At 47.8% G+C, this 17,916-nt stretch overlaps 1 protein-coding gene across 6 annotated transcripts in view; it reads right to left on the bottom strand.

Annotated features, from left to right (window-relative positions):
- Nucleotides 1–17,916, bottom strand: part of sgcd (sarcoglycan, delta (dystrophin-associated glycoprotein)) — an 821,304-nt gene that overhangs the window by 70,430 nt on the left and 732,958 nt on the right. For 5 of the 6 annotated variants that reach the window (XM_072512566.1, XM_072512567.1, XM_072512565.1 and 2 more), the window contains one exon: nt 15,347–15,466. The exons of the other annotated variant lie outside the window; for it this stretch is intronic. In XM_072512566.1, the coding sequence (XP_072368667.1) occupies nt 15,347–15,466 (120 nt within the window). The remainder of the gene's footprint in view (nt 1–15,346; nt 15,467–17,916) is intronic. 6 annotated transcript variants of the gene reach the window in all.

Below are 17,916 nucleotides of genomic sequence, written 5' to 3'. Positions count from 1 at the left end.
ATTCCTAACACCCCACTTTAACGTGCCCCCCGCCCCCTATATACACACATATGCAAGACAGACAAACACAGAGGGAGGAGAGGGGTGAACATCATAAATAAAATGAAAAAGGGTCTTTGTTTCATATGGTTGTCTTTAAGTAGACCTTCATTCAAAGTAAGATTGTAGATACAGGTCTCTGTTTGCAGCCTGTAATGGTTTCACGGTAGATTCATTCATTCAGGTTCTCTGTTGATGTAGAAATATAGAAACTCACAGCCTTTCTGGAGAGGGAGAATGAAAGAGGGAGAGTCCTTTCCCCTGAGTGTCCTGGATTCAGACTGAGCTCCTTGGCTCGCTGAAAATCATTCCACCCGAGGAGGATCCAATCACCACCTGTTACCATGCAGAATGCCGGCCAATGAATCGACCGGAGTCCATCCCATTTCTCGGGTGTTGAGAAGTTTAGGTATTGCTGTCCCAAAGCTAGCAGCATCATATGCTGTGTTGCAACGTCTTGAATTTCTCATTCTCTCTGATGCTTGACTTAAAGATACAGGTCCATTAAACAGCCATGGATCAAAAATGAAAACCACAAAAAATAAAGAAAGGGAAATTAATAAACAGGAAGGACCCTTACAATGCATGGAAATCGAATTGGCAAGTAGGGCAAAATATCTTCCCATGATGGTGGCCTACTCTCTAAAAACAAGGGATTCATTCCCTCAGTAAACATAAGAAGGTATTGTGGCACAATGGTAGTTTTCCTATCTCTGGGCCAGAAGCTTCATGTTCAAGTCCTACCACTTGGCCCTGGGAAGAATATTCATGATGCAATGCAATGGGCTGATAATCAGCCTGGGAATCCTGCCACCAATTCTCCACTATTCCCCCAAAAGGAAAATAAGTATGAAGATCCACTAAAAAAAAAATCCAAGAAGTAGAATTATCAGAAAGCTTCCTCTTCTATAACCCCCATTTCTATATTCGTAATGGAAAATCAGGAAAGTCCATGTTGCAGATTTTTGGCGAATGACTCCATTATTCAAAAAGGGAGGGAGGCAGAAAGTGGTAAATAGCAGGTCAGTTAGATTAACATCTGTCGACAGGAAAATGTTAGAAGTTATTATTGAAGATGTTATAGCAGGGCACTTTGATAAGTTCACAGTAATTAGACAGAGTCAACATGGTTTATGAAAGGGAAATCATTCTTGACCAACTTATTGGAGTGCTTTGGATAAAGGGGAGCCGGTGAATGTGTTGTGCTTTGATTTTCAGAAGGCATTTGATAAAGTGCCACAACAAAGGTTCTTGTGGAAAATAAAAGCTCATGTTATAGGGGGTAACATATTAGCTTGGTTAGAACATTGTCTGACCAACAGGAAACAGAGAGTAGACATAAATGGGTCTTTTGCAGGTCTACAAAATATAACAAGTGGTGTGCCACAGGAATCAGTGTTGGGCCCTCAACAGTTTACAATTTCTATTAATGACTTGGATGAAGGGATTGAAGGAATGGTTGCCAAATTGATGACAAGGATTTCCCATGGAACAGAAAAATCCATATCGCAATTCGGCCACATTCACAGATTTGCCAACTGCTGACTCCAGACTGGGTTTCATGCCAACTGAAGTTGATAAGCGACTGAGGGAGGAGCAGCTACGCCGGGTCGGAGAATCGTCGGGGGTGTGGGAAATTCCTGCCACGCCGCTCCGACGCTGGGCTGCCGATGCTCCGGCGACCAGAGAATCGGCGCCAATCGCGACACGCGGTCGCCGAGGCGCTGGTCGGTGAAATAGGCCCCCGCGGCGATTCTCCATGGGCGACCGGCCGAACTCCCGTCGGCGTTGCTTACATCTGGTACCACCCGGCGGGAGCTAGGATCCGCGGCTGCGGTGGCGGTCCTGGTGGGGGGGGCGAGGGGAATTTGACTCCAGGGGCGGGCCTCAGCGGTGGCCAGGCCCGGGATCAGGGGCCACCGATTGGAGGGCCATCGCGATCTGGGGGGGACCCAACTTACTCTGTGCGGGTCCTAGAGTGGGAAAAGTTCTGGAAAATAGAGCATAATGTTGGAAAATGTGAAATTGTCCATTTTGGCAGGAAGTATAAGCAAGAAGCATATTATCTAAATGGTGAAGGATTGCAGAGCTCTGAGGTGCGGAGGGATCTGGCTGTTCCAGGGCCGGTTAGCCCATGGCTAAATCGCTGGCTTTGAAAGCATACCAAGGCAGGCCAGCAGCACGGTTCAATTCCCGTAACAGCCTCCCCGAACAGGCGCCGGAATGTGGCGACTAGGGCCTTTTCACAGTAACTTCATTTGAAGCCTACTTGTGACAATAAGCGATTTTCATTTCATTCATCACGAAAGGCTGGCATTCTGGTCCAGCAATTAATTAGGAAAGCTAATTAGAAAGTTAGCATTTATCATGAGGAATTGAAAACAGTCGTAGGGAGGTTATGCTTCTGTTGTACAGGGCTCTAGTGAGATCACATTTGGAGTACTTTGCACAATGTAGGTTACCTTACTGTGTACAGTATTGGTCATCTTATTTGCAGAAGGATGTCAATGAGTTGGAAGCAGTTTAGAGAAGGGTTTCCAGACTAATACGTGGAATGTGTCATGATATTCAAACACACATCACAACACACACATCATGATAGACAGACCAACAGACCAATTAGCACACGTAACACGACAGCCAATCACAGACAAGAGCAGACACAGTATAAGACAAGAAACACGACACCTGGTGGCCAGTCCATCTGGAGACAGGACAAGGCTAGGACCTCATTAACAAGACACTCATACAGACACCACGTGCAGAGTACCAAGACAGATGTGTAAATAACTAGTTGGAATAAAACTGCGTTGTACCAATCGCAACCGTGTTGGTTCGTCTGTACCTCAGAGCACCCAACGCCACAGAATGGATGGGTTGTCTTCGGAGGAAAGGTTGGACAGGCCAGGCTTGTAGCTGCTGGAGTTTTAGAAGAGTGAGAGGCGACTTGATTGAAACATATAAGAACCTGAAGGGTCTTGACAGTATGGATGTGGAGAGGATGTTTCCTCTTGTGGGAGAATCTGCAACTAGGGGCCACTGTTAAAAAATAACGGGTCGCCCATTTAGTGGCGATAAGGCAAAATATTTTCACTCAGAAAGTCATGAGTCTTTGGAACTCTCTTACTGAAAAGGCGGTGGAAGCAGAGTCTTTTAATATTTTAAGGAAGAGGTGAATAGATTCTTGGTAAGCAAGAGGATGATAGGATGAAGACTTGAGGTTACTATCACGTCAGCCAGGATCTTATGAAATGGCAGAGCAGGTTTAAGGGGCAAATCGCCTTCTCTTGCTCCTTATGTGAATGTTTGTATATTTGGTGACCATTTTTATTAATTCTCTTCTTTCTTTCAGGTCCTCTTCCCTCTTAAATAAATAAAGATGACAAATAGGAAGTAACATTTGCATCACATAAGTGCCAGACAATGACCATTTCCAACAAGAGAGAATCTAACCATCGTCCCTTGACATTCAATGGTATTACCGTCGCTGAATTTCCCCACTATCAACATCCTGGGGGTCACCATTGGCCAGAAACTGAACAGGAATAGCCATCTAAATACTGTGGTTACCACAACAGGACAGAAGCCAGGAATCCTGCGGTGAGGAGCTCATCACCTGACTCCACAAAGCCTGTCCACCTTCTACAAGGCCCAGGTCAGGAGTGTAAGGAATACTCCCTACTGGCCTGGGTGAGTGCAGCTCCAACAGCACTCAAGAAACTTGACATCATCTGAGACAAAGCAGCCCGTTTGATTGGCACCTTCATCCACAAACATTTACTTCCTCTATCGTTGATACACAGGATGTACCATCTACAAGATGCACTGCAGGAACTCATCAAGGCGTCTTGGGCAGCATTTTCCAAACCTATGGCCACTCTCATCTAGAAGGTCAAGGGCAACAGACTCATGGGAACACCGCCAATTGGAAGTGCCCCTCTAAGCCACTCACTATCCTGACTTGGAAATATACCGCCGTTCCTTCACTGTCGCTGGGTCAAAATCCTGAAACTCCCTCCCTAACAGCACTTTGGGTGTGCCTACTTCAAGGAAAACCGCGGTTCAGGAAGGTAGCTTATCACCACCTTCTGAAGGGGCAACTAGGGATAGACAATAAATACTGGCCCAGCCAACAATACTCAGCACCTATGAATGAATTTAAGATGTAGCAATCTGCTTTGACAAACAATCACAGCCACTAACACTGCCCAATTACAAACAAAATGGTACAGATACTAAGACACAGGCCGAAGTTTTAGTTCCCATGGGTGCGGGTTTGGAGGCAAGCAGGCAAGGAATTCTGCATCATGGGCCAGAATGCCAGTTCACTGGCACCATAAATACACAGCAAATAGGAGCACAAGAATCTCATTTTGCCTTTCGAGCCTGGTCCCCCATTCAACGAGATGATAGTTGATCTTCCACCTCAACACTTTCCCCCCAAACTATCCCCATTTCCCTATATACTTTCAATATCTAGAAATCTATCGATCTCTGTCTGGAATAATAATAATCTTTATTAGTGTCACAAGTAGACTTACATTAACACTGCAATGAAGGTACAATGAAAATTCCCTAGTCGCCACACGCCGGCATCTGTTCGGTACTCAGAGGAAGAATTCAGAATGTCCAATTCACCCAACAAGCACGTCTTTCGGGATTTGTCCGAGGAAACCCACGCAGACACGGGGAGAACGTGCAGACTCCACACAGACAGTATACTTAATGCATGAACTTCCATGGCCCTCTGGGATAGAGAATTACAAAGATTCACCACCATTTGAGTGAAGAAGTTGCTCCTCATCTCTAGCCTCAATTGCCACCTCTTGTTCTGAGACTGTGCCCCCTGGCTGTAGATTTGCAGTCACAGGAAGAATCTTTCCTGCATCTATCCTGTTAATCATTGTAAGAATGTTGTATACTTGTAATAAATAATAATCTTTATTGTCACAAGTAGGCTTACATTAACACTGCAATGAAGTTACTGTGAAAAGCCCCTAGACGCCACATTGCGGTGCCTGTTCGGGTACACAGAGGGAGAGTTCAGAATGCCCAAATGACCTAACAGCACGTTTTTCGGGACCAGTGAGAGGAAACCGGAGCACCCGGAGGAAACCCACGTAGACACGGGGAGAATGTGCAGACTCCGCACAGACAGTGACCCAAGCCGGGAATCGAACTTGGGACCCTGGCGCTGTGAAGCCACAGTGCTAACCACTGTGCTACCACTTTAATGAGATACTCTCTTATTCTTCTAAACTCGTGAGGATAAAGGCCCAGTCTCCTCAATCTCTCCACATAAGACAATTCCACCATTCCAGTAATCAGTCTGATGAACTATTGTTGTACTCCCTCTATGGCAAGTAAATCTTTCCTCAGTTAAGGAGACATAAACTGTACAGAATTGTCAGATACGATCTCGCCATGGCTCTATATATTTGCAGCAAGATTTCACATACTCAAATCCTCTTGCAATAAAAGCCGATAGACCAGCTGCCTTCCTAATTTTTTGAGGAAACTGCATCTTACCCCTGGGCCATTTTCTTCGAGGGTTGCGAAGGGCAGGGTGGGGGAAGCAGGCAGCAGGATATCTGTGGCAGGTAGCCAAATAAATTGGCTTAAAGGCCTGATTAAAGATTGCAGAGGTCGTCTGGAATTTTCCAGTGAGCCTCCAAGCACCCAGAAGCATCAGTGTAGCTGCCTGGAGGCAGCCTCCTCACAACAGACCAGGGGGGTGGGGCAGTGCTCAAGAGCAACCCCCCCACCCCTCCCCCAAAACCCCATAATTGTGGCCCAGCTGCTGATTGTATGCTTTATTTAACATTTTTTAAAGTTGGAGCGAGTGCACCTCAAAGTGGAGGAGTTCTCTTTGTCACTTACCTGAAAAAGGTTTGCTGCTTCAAAGTTGAAGGGGCTCCTATTGGCCCTGCAGCTAGAGTCTGTCCACTGTCCGTAACTGTACAGTGAGCCTGCCCTCTGATTGTTAATTGGCCAATTCAGGGAAAATCACACTCACGTGGCTGAGGGACAGGCATCCTGACATTGGAAGTCCTGAAGCCCACAAGTGAAACATTCCTCACAGTGGCACAATAGTGGATTTATTCTCCCACTTTAATGAATTTCTGTTCTTGACCATATCACCGCAGGGAACACTGAGTTGATGACAAGGATTTCCCATGGAACAGAAAAATCCATATCGCAATTAGGCCACATTCACAGATTTGCCAACTGCTGACTCCAGACTGGGTTTCATGCCAACTGAAGTTGATAAGCGACTGAGGGAGGAGCAGCTGAAAATGGTTCAACCTCCAGTAACAACGTTGGAAATCTAACACTGGAATCACTTCAAGTCACATAGGTTCAGTTAAGCCGCATTCGTGGTCCGAACAGATTTCAAATATACTCAGGATCTGCTAATATCAGTGCAGCAACATCCCTCCCGTAAGGATCAGGTGTGCTGTGATAATTTGCCGTCACTTTGGGATGATAACTTTTAAAAGAGAGAAAGCTCGAAGAGACTCTATGAACTAGAGCAGTCAGCAGATGTCTGCAAAGTTTAATGAATATCATCACACCTATGTTTCCATGTTAACTGGTTCCATTGGCTGAGTGCCTCTGGATTCAAATCAAGAAGCTACAATCATTAAATTCATAATTCTACAGAGAGCAGTAGAAGTAGCAGGAAAAGCAGTTGTGGCTTTCAGTGCAGATTATCATAGAATTTACAGTGCAGAAGGAGGCCATTCGGCCCATCGAGTCTGCACCGTCTCTTGGAAAGAGCAGCCTACCCAAGGTTAACACCTCCACCCTATCCCCATAACCCAGTAACCCCACTCAACACTAAGGGCAATTTTGGACACTAAGGGCAATTTATCATGGCCAATCCATCAATACAATCTGCTGATATAACTTGCCGGGAATCGCCGTTTCAGAAATTAAGTGTTGACGCTGGGATTGAATCGGTCGACTTCTAAATTGGCTGTGGGCCCCACCACAAGGACCGGACAGCAATGCAGAAAGAAGCTGCACAACCTCTTCTGGGCAGCCAGGATAAGTAGACAGCACTGTGCCCCTGGCACCAACCATTGCCCAAACACCTGTAACACCCCTCCCCGCCCCCCCACCCAGCGGGCGACCGTTCAACATCCACCGGCAATGTGCGGGCTCCCCACCCTGCACCACATGCCAGCACCCATACCGCCAGCTATGGCCGGGTGTCCTGGCCAGGAAGGCCACCAGCTGTGCAACAAAGTGAGACCCCGCTGCGTCGGTTTCTCAGGGCATGCTTGGCATGGCCTCCATCGCCCACACCACCCCCATACCACCCCCTCAGCACCCACTCATGCGTCCTGTCTTGTGTTTTGCAGGATCACCTGGCGAGGTGACGGGCCCCTCTGGTGTCCTCTGCCCCTGAACCCTACCCCAAGCAGATTCCAGCGTCAAGGAGGCAATGGACAGTAACAGGAGCCCCCAAATGCCAGCCTGAGACACCCCGGAGCACCAGTCCTCGAATGACACTAACTTCCCATCACAGCTGTCACCAACACCCTCCACCATCCCAGCGACACTCACCTCGGTTGGGCACTTTAGCGAAAAAGCTCCTGGGGCACTATCCACATACTGCGGTAAACCAAATGGAGGTAGGAACCGCTGAGAGGGCGGACGGTCGGGGGGCTTCTGCCGTCCAGGCGGATCCCGGGCTTCTGGCGGGCCCATTGATTGTGGAGGTGCAGACACCGAGCCGGGGACTACATGAAGGGGTTAACTGCAGGTGCAGTTGGAGGAGTCCAAATGCGTGCAGAAGCAGGAGGCGGTGTCGCCTATGCATGTCACACAGGCCAACACCGCATGTGTGGTGGCCACAGTGGTGGCCCTGGGGGCAAAGTTCTCAACCATGGGTCAGGATGCCCAAGGCCTGGGGTACTCTGTGCGGGTGGTGGCCGAGGCACAAGACTGGGCTGCCCTGACACAGGCAGCTGTGTATCAGGGCCTCCTGGACATTGCAGCGGTGCTCTAGAACCTGGCCAAGTCACAATGGGTTATGGCTGAGGGAGTCAACATTTCCCAGGTGCTGGCTGACCTGTGCCAGTCTTGGAGGGAGGTGACACAGTCACGGAGGTGACACAGTCCCAGAGGGAGGTGGCCCGCTCCCTGTGTTCCATGGCCGCGAGCATAGAGATCCTGGACAAGAAAGGTAGACACTGTTGTAGGAACTCACCAAACACTTCGACTTGTCCAAACTAGAATCTTTTATTGAGTCTCATGTGGTAAAATAGCAATCTGATACAAAGCACGTTACCATGGAGTCTGCTAACTACTCCTCTGGAACCTGCACTTAGCATTGACCATTCACATGCATGTCTTATTACCCTCTCAATCTTCTTCTGAAGATGGCCGGGTGTGTCTCCCTTTATATTTCAGTCACAGGTCACATGACCTTGGTCTAGAGACCACATTGCGTAGCTGTACCGCCACCTGCTGGTTGGAGGTCACATACTATCCAACCATGATTTAGCCCATAGGCATATCACCACGGACACCAGTTAGGTTTGCATGGGTGCAGCACATAGGATACGTTAGGGGCTAGTGCACAAACCTTTACAGTGATGTCCACATGTTATTTACAAAATAAACACCTGTGCACAAAAGTTCCAACCTGCCTTGGTGCTCTTTCAGAAGGGTGTGAGGGATGGGCTGGGCTGGCTGTAGAGGTGGCGGCGGTGAGGGGGCTGAGGAGGTCACAACCCGGGGCCCCCAAGTCAGACACTGCACATCACCCGGGTACCCCTCCCTGGCGCCCATCCCCTCCGCACCCCCTCCCCACCTCTGCCACCCCAAGGGTTCAGTGACAGCCTGTGATGGAATGACCAGCTCACATGCAGGGATCACCCAGGTGGACGGTGGAAAGAGCTACAGTGGGCAGTAGGCACACGTTGTCAAACAATGCGGAGCACCAGAGCTCATCGCAGAGCGGGTCGTCATTATCCTCCATCCCATGGATCAGACCCGCTGTTACTGCCAAACCCAGGAGCTGCACCGCAGGTAGGAATCACGGAAGGAGATGCGAGGGGGCGGGGGTGGTCATGGGAGGGGGGTATCGGCCAGGGGTGGGGTGGAGGGAGTGATGTGGCGGTGAAAGCGGATGTTCGCACCTTCGGCAAGGTCCCCTAGTCGGCGAATTAGAGGCAATTAGAGCATCCCGTGTGCGCCAGCCATGGCGTACATGTTGTGTGGCCCCGTGTGCCCAGGCCCCATGCTCTGTCCATCCTGGCCATCCTGCACATCCTCCTCGTCGGACGAAGCCTGCCGTTCATCCTCCTCCTCCAGCCTGTCGCCCCTCTGCTGCATGATGTTGTTGAGAATGCAGCAAGCCACCACAATGTGGGAGACTCTCCCAGCGCTGTACTGGAGGGCCCCTCCAGAGTGGTCCAGACAGCTGAACCGCATCTACAGGGTGCTGAAGCACTGCTCGATCACACCCCTGGTCAATGCACGGTCGTTGTTGTAGCGGGTCTCCGCGTTGGTCTATGGCTTCCGGATAGGTGTCATCAGCCACCGACCGCAGCGGATAACCCCTATCACCCAGGAGCCAACCCCTCACCCGGGGGTGCGCCTCAAAGGAATCAGGAACCATCGAATGTGATAGGATGACGGTGTTGTGCACACTGCTTGGGTATCGGGCGCAGATGTGCATGATGTGCAGCTCATAGTCACAAACCAACTGTGCGTTGATCGAGTGGAAGCTCTTTCGATTTGTGAAGATTGGCCTGTCACGGGCCAGTGCTCATAGGGGGTCATGCATCCCGTCGATACCCCTGGATCTGCGGCATCAGGCGGTGGCAGTGAACCCTGTTGCCCGGGCATCCTGGTGGGCTCAGTCCACATTGAAGTGGATTTATTGAGTCGACCAGGCAAATAGGGCCTCAGTGATGGCGCCAATGAATCTGTGCACCAAGCTCTGTGAGATCCCAGGCACGTCCCCCCTTGGCACCTGGAAGGACCCCATGGCTTAAAGTTTTCGGGTGACCATCATCTTGATGGCTACCGGGATCAAGTGTCCTCGTCCATAACACCACGGTTCCAGGTGCGGCATGATCTGGCAGATATTTCGCACTGTCCCCCTGCTTCGGCGCCATTTCCGTCCTGCGGGTCCTCGAATGACAAGCGCTGTCGGTACACACGAGGCCTGATGTGCTGCCTCCTTCCCACCTCGGCCTGTTGGGCGGCCGGTTCTCCATCCTCAATGGCTGCCTCTTGTTTCCCGCCACTGCAGGGTCCTCCCCAAGCAGCTCCTGCTCGTACAACCTCAGTGCATCCTCCAGGGTTGCGGTGGCTGGGATGAAGGCCACCATTCCTGGTTGAATTCAGAAGTCCATTGGCTGTAAGGGGTGAAAGGCAGGCATGTTAGCATGATGCATCACCCGTGTCCAACCCGGTCCAACGGGCTACACGGTGGTCCCGGCCTGCACTGCAGAACCTGCCCTGCATGACCCCCTCCTCCCTCTCCCTTCGACCCCCATCCCCATTCCCCGGCACTCTGCCCTCCGCCCCGCACGTCTGGCCCCCTCAATGCCCAGCATCTCCGGTGTCCTCTGGCCCCGGCACCCAACCCTGCGGATGGCCCCACTAGTAGTACGCTCCGTGGCCCCCAATCAGCGCCCTCCTGTAGGGGCTACTGTGGGCATCTCCACCCCCCCCCCCCCCCCCCCATCCTCCCACATCCCGTGTGGGAAGTGTGATGCCCCACCAGCGGGTGGCAGGCACCTGATTGTTGGCGGGGGGGGGGGGGGGGGGGGTGCGAGGGTGGTGGGGTGGGGGGCACCCATATGACCGGTGTCACTCTGCGTAACTAGTGTCACAGGGCCACAGTGTCACTGCGATGGGCAGTGAGATGGCGGTCCATGCCTGGACACCCTGGTCTTGGGGGGAGGTGGGTCACCGCAACCACAACACCAACCCCATGGCCCTTCCCCTGACCGTCCCCCGCTTGTCCCTGCAGTGAAACATTATTGCCCATCCCGTTGGTGCTGAAGTCAATGGAGTTTTAAAAGAGCTTATTGCACCTTGCTCCGTGGGTGGGCTGTGAAGTCCCGCCCATTGTATTCCATTGGGACAGACAGAAAATCAAGTTTGGGTCAGTTTGAGGAACTCGGGAGGAATTTCTGTTTTGTAACTGAGTCTGTGTTGGCAGACTTATCTTTAAAACAAGCAGACATTGGCACTCTTCATCCAAACATCCTCTCATTCCAGATTATGTTTCTTAGACTGCCCAGCTAGACTGTCCTTAGGTGTTTTGGGGGTGATTTATTGTGTGCTTATTAAGTGGGATAGAGCAAAGATATAGGATGGAATTTAAGCAGGGATTAGTGAGATTGTTTATTTTGGCCTATTTCTGCGACATTATTGTCTACTTTGTGCCATGGGCCACACAGGAACTAACCCTCAACTGATTACACATAGAAGAGAGGTGACTTTTGCGCTACTAGTCAAACCCAGATTATAGAGATCAAATTAAATGCTGAAACACAGCACCGTTCAGTGAATTAACATTTCCAAATTTACATTCTCTGTTGAGGAGAAATGGGAACATTGAGATGGATGGATTTCCAACTGGCTGACATACAGCATATTCACTATCACCTTCAACAAAGGCGAATGATTTTCCCATTGATGACCAGTGTACATTGCATACCATTGCAATGACTCAATAAGATGGGCAATAGTAACTCTGCAAGAACACTCTTACCACGACCTGGGTGGTGCTATGGTTTAAAAGATAGTAATTTCATTTCTGGGACCTAGATTTGCATCTAGCCTGAACTAACTGCATGAAAGCCTACGCTGTGCTATCTATAAAGGATGGCTTGAGTTTGGTATAGTTTCAAGTTCAGTCCTGAATAGGCATGGGCTCATTGTGAATATGTGATGATAAGGCAAGTTGCAATGTTACCCAGGAAATTCAGAAGACTGCCCAATCGGAAACTTGAAAACTGATCTAAACCCGATTGACTTACCCCATTTGATGTGAGCTACAATTAACAGGACTGTCTTGTTACCAAAAGCAGAGATTTCTGTTAGAAATATAACTTCAGTAGTGAACAGATTGCTAGCTTATTCTCAATTCATTAAGGTATTTATTATATCCCCCTGCACAATGACAAGTATCACACAATGCCAATACAGTTCAATATTAATAGCTGCCAAATAGCAAATTTGGAAACACTTGCAACTTTGTCCCTGCGCTGAACCAGGAAACAGAGCGAAGGAATCAGAAACCACGCAGGTGCACAGTCAAAAGTAGGGGATTTGTTACCCTCTCGCAAACCAGCCCTGATGTGCCGTCTCCATTGTAACCAGCAGGGTTCTGCCTAAAGCAACTGGGAACCGCACGGGAGACTCATCATTTCAGATATCAGAGTACTTGGGTGTCTCATTTTAACTGGCCCATTTGCGGGGAAGCTTGTTAGTTCTCTTGTCATGCTGAATCCCATCTGGCAGACAGACCCTCCAATATTTAAGCGTGAAACATTGCCCTGTGGGGGCAGGAGAAGCTGGTCACTGGTAGTATGCGGATATGGCCAAAGAAAGATACCCCTCACATTTAGGCAAGCTGCTGTGTTTTGCACTCCCTGCCAGCCAGAAATCCGCTCTGCATTAACACTGACCTGCAGATTGTAGTTCAATTCAAGGCTGCTTTGAAGAAATAATCAGAGTTGAAGTGGTTGAGGATTGAACATTAATGAAATGTGGCTTTGTGTTGGGTTCCTGCCTTCTTCCCTCTTCCCTTAAGTGGAGCCATCATTTAAACTATTGCATTAAAACATTTGGCAAAGAAAGAAGTTTGGAATAAACCCTCTTGAGCGTTTTTACAATCTTCTGGGAGCAATAAGCAGATCAATGAAGGGTAACAGGAATGTTCTGCTTTTGTAGCCTTATTTCCTAATGATCTCTTTGGGGAGGTGATAATCGCCAAGTATAGAATTGGGGACATTAATTAGGAACTTATTCAAAGTATTCACCATTATGCCATTGTAATATAAGCAAACCAGCTAACTGGCATCTACCTGTGTTTTATTTGACACAATTTTCACATTAATCAGAACTAAATTAGTCCTGAGTAAAGTCTTCCCATCAAAAATGGCCTTTTGGTTGGATTGGCAAGGCAACTGAGTTGGAAAGTGTGGCCAAGGCTTCTCTCCCAGTATTTAAGATCATAAACAAAAAATAATGAATCAGCGAATGGTCGCTACAGTTTAATGGTCGCTCCAATTTAATAGTCCTATTCCCAATCTCTCCTTGTGTTCAGCAAAGCTCCTCCCATTTCTTTGCAGTGACCCCTTTATATTTTCTTCCCCCAATTGTACTGTCATATACACTGCCACCAACTTTCCAAGGTGCTGTTTTCTAAACTTCCATAGTTATTTTAAGCATCTCTCTTCCTTCAACACTGTTCAAAATGACCCAACAAACATGTCTTTGATGCAGCAGATGGGAAAAATGTTTATCTGGTCGCTATTGTGAACCAACAAATCATAGAAATTAACGGTGCAGATGTAAACTATTTGATCCATTGTATCTTTCATGTTCTACATAAGTATCTCCCCTCCTCAAATATCTATCCACTTTTCCCTTAAAGAATGCAATGCTCATTTATCAACTATTTCATTGACAAAGCATCCATGTGTCACTTATTTTCAGTGCCCAGCCCTCCACCATCCTGTCCACCACCAAACTGCCCCCATAATACACAAGATGGGTGGGTGCTGAAATCGGTAACCCACCCACCATATTTAAATAAACAACTAAAGATCAATTAACCTTGTTCACAAGTCAATTGACTGGGATGTTAAGCTTGCCCACACAAAATATGGTTGGAGTGGGCAGGCAGGTGGAATGGACAATACATTTTTTGAGACTAGCTTGAAAAAGGGTGAGAAGGAAAGTGGGCACATCATTCAGCGGGTGACCCCTGCACATTAAAGGCACCACACCCTCCCCCACCCCCCCACACCCTCCACAAGATGTTTTTCCCCCTCCAAACTTTGTTCCTTGCCCAGTGCCCTCCAAAACCTAGTTCCCCACCCCCTCCCTAGGCTCTTGATCGTACCCCAAAAGCCTAGGACCTGTCTGTTTCCAGTAGCCATCACACTTCTTGCTGCTCCTCCTTCAGTTCTAGCAGCAACTACTGCTGGGTTCTGGCATTGCTGGTGATGCTGAAATTGCAGACCAATCAGATTGACCAGCAGCTCTTGAATGCAGGACTTCCTCCCACTAAAGGACAGAGGTCCCACTCTTATCTAGTCTAGCCTGCCAGCAGCAGGCTATGGCTGTGGCATGCGCTTCTTTCCAATGCATAGGCTCTCCCACTCTCATAAAATCCATGCCATGTTTATGGTTTTCCCGCAAACAGCACGGAAGGAATGTTACCGCTGGTAAAGGAGGGGCTTCCCGAACAGGCACCGGAATGTGGCAACGAGGGGCTTTTCACAGTAACTTCATGGAAGCCTACTTGTGACAATAAACGATTATTATTACTGTTTCAATTTTGCGCTGCCAATTTCCGTAATTGCAGATAACCTCACTCATCACCTGCATCACACATAGCCCTTCAGTTAATAGAAGGATCATTTCTATTCCTTATATAGTGCAACAAAAATCATCTTTGCACATTTAAATGAAATGCACGGGTGGCTTTGCATTCTGGCCCTCTACTATCCTCTCCCATTTGTCACAGTACATTAATTACTTGCAGCATCATTTACGGAGAGGTGGAGCCCCTATTAATAAGGTGTTGCCAAACGTTTTATATTCTGCAGCCACATTAGACAATTCCTGCACCTTCTGTGCTTAGAAGCGTTACAGAGCAATAAATGGTGCCTTTTTAATTTCATATAACAGCTTTGGTTTCGAGTGATTTGCAGAAACATTGATCTCATTAATATTCGTTCAGATGCCTGGCAAGCTGTTCTTTACTGCCAAATATTATTGGTAATTGTGCAATGGGACCTTCGACAAGGTAACGACAAGTCACGACCATGAGCACATTCACTTTTTTGTCTGACCATGTTGTACGTGCTTTTGGCTCAGTATATCTGACTTTACTGGTTGTTCTCAAACCCTTGCAAGAAAATTTGGAAGAGTTTTCTTTTTGTGTTCTTGTGGCTGGAGCATTTCTACCAAGGATCATGTATTAGGATCATAGAATCCTAGAATTTACAGTGCAGAAGAAAAACTTCCCCATTTTTGAACGCAGAGTTTAAGAAAAGACACATTTTAGAGATGTGTAGGGTTAAAAATGTATGAATACCTAAGACTCGTAAGCGATCAACACCAACAACTACTTCACTGTCCTCCGCTGAAAACAACAACTTGTTGGTATCAGAGATGACTTCAAATCGCTTGCCACGTGCTTCTATAGCTTCACTTCCTGCAGCCAAACACAAAAAATTATGAGATGCTGGAAATGGAGTAATTAATGTTACATTCAGAAATGCAATCAGTTAACCATATTCTAGAGGAACCTATGAACCTATAAAATTGAAGCACAAATACACCATGTGGCAACTTGAGCTCCCTCCGCCTTTCCATAGGATTACGGCAGATCTTTGACCTCAACTCTACTTTCTCCTCATATTCCTTGCTTCTCTGGGAAATCAAAGATTTGTCTCTCTCAGCCTTAAATATACTCAAAAATGGAGCATCTACAAGTCTCTGGGGTGAGAACTCCAATGTTTCACAATCTTCTGACTGAAGATCTTGCTTCTCATCTCAGTTCCCAATGATCGACCCATATCCTGAGGCTGTGCCATTGTTTGCTAGATTCCCCACCCAGAGGAAATGTGTCCACCCGATCACGCCCCTTCTGAATCTTGTCTGCTTTATTAAGATCACCTCTCATTCTTCTAAACTCTACAGAGTATAGGCCTAACTTACTCAGCTACTCATCATAGGACAACCCTCTCAACCCAGGAACCAATCTGATGAACCTTTACTATTTTTATTCATTTACGGTTATGTGGGCATCACTGGATATACCAGCATTTATTGCCCATCCTAATTACCCTTGAGAAAGTGGTGCTGAGCTGCCTTCTTGAACCACTGAAATATGGCAAATTTCTGGAACCTTGGATAACGAGAGATATTGCAGGCCTCGTCAAAAAGAAAAAGGAGGCAATTTTCAGGGCTAGAAGGCTGGGAACAGACAAAGCCTGTGTGGAATATAAGGAAAGTAGGAAGGAACTTAAGCAAGGAGTCAGGAGGGTTAAAAGGGGTCACGAAAAGTAATTGGCAAATAGGGTTAAGGAAAATCCCAAGGCTTTTTACACGTACATAAAAAGCAAGAGGGTAGCCAGGGAGAGGGTTGGCCCACTGAAGGACAGGGGAGGGAATCTATGTGTGGAGCCAGAGGAAATGGGCGAGGTACTAAATGAATACTTTGCATCAGTATTCACCAAAGAGAAGGAATTGGTGGATGTTGAGTCTGGAGAAAAGTGTGTAGATAGCTTGGGTCACATTGAGATCCAAAAAAGACGAGGTGTTGGGCGTCTTGAAAAATATTAAAGTGGATAAGTCCCCAGGGCCTGATGGGATCTACCCCAGAATACTGAAGGAGGCAAGAGAGGAAATTGCTGAGGCCTTGACAGAAATCTTTGGATCCTCACTGCCTTCAGGTGATGTCCCGGAGGACTGGAGAATAGCCAATGTTGTTCCTTTGTTTAAGAAGGGTAGCAAGGATAATCCAGGGAACTACAGGCCGGTGAGCCTTGCGTCAGTGGTAGGGAAATTACTGGAGAGAATTCTTCGAGACAGGATCTACTCCCATTTGGAAGCAAGTGGACATATTAGCGAGAGGCAGCACGGTTTTGTGAAGGGGTGGTCGTGTCTCACTAACTTGATAGAGTTTTTTGAGGAAGTCACAAAGATGATTGATGCAGGTAGGGCAGTGAATGTTGTCTATATAAATGTCGGTAAGGCCTTTGATAAGGTCCCTCATGGCAGACTGGTACAAAAGGTGAACTCACACGGGATCAAAGGTGAGCTGGCAAGATGGATACTGAACTGGCTAGGTCATAGAAGGCAGAGAGTAGCAATGGAAAGATGCTTTTCTAATTGGAGGGCTGTGACTAGTGGTGTTCCGCAGGGATCAGTGCTGGGACCTTTGCTGTTTGTAGTATATATAAATGATTTGGAGGAAAATGTAACTGGTCTGATTAGTAAGTTTGCGGACGACACAAAGATTGGTGGAATTGCGGATAGCGATGAGGACTGTCAGGATACAGCAGGATTTAAATTGTTTGGAGACTTGGGTGGAGAGATGGCAGATGGAGTTTAATCCGGACAAATGTGAGGTAATGCATTTTGGAAGGTCTAATACAGGTAGGGAATATACAATGAATGGTAGAACCCTCAAGAGTATTGACAGCCAGAGAGATCTAGGTGTACAGGTCCATAGGTCACTGAAAGGGGCAACACAGGTGGAGAAGGTAGTCAAGACGTCATATGGCATGCTTGCCTTCATTGGCCGGGACATTGAGTATAAAAATTAGCAAGCCATGTTGCAGCTGTATAGAACCTTAGTTAGGCCACACTTGGCGTATAGTGTTCAATTCCGGTCGCCACACTACCAGGAGGATGTGGAGGCTTTAGAGAGGGTGCAGAAGAGATTTACCAGGATGTTGCCTGGTATGGAGGGCATTAGCTATGAGGAGAGGTTGAATAAACTTGGTTTGTTCTCACTGGAATGTCGGTGGTTGAGGGGCGACCTGATAAGAGGTCTACAGAATTATGAGGGGCATAGATAGAGTGGATAGTGAGAGACTTTTTTCCAGGTTAGAGGGGTCAATTACTAGGGGGCATAGGTTTAAGATGCGAGGGGCA

Source organism: Scyliorhinus torazame, chromosome 7, assembly GCF_047496885.1.
Source record: "Scyliorhinus torazame isolate Kashiwa2021f chromosome 7, sScyTor2.1, whole genome shotgun sequence".
Lineage (NCBI taxonomy): Eukaryota > Metazoa > Chordata > Chondrichthyes > Carcharhiniformes > Scyliorhinidae > Scyliorhinus > Scyliorhinus torazame.
Note: the sequence above shows the minus strand (reverse complement) of the source record. Positions and strands in the feature narration are given on the sequence as shown.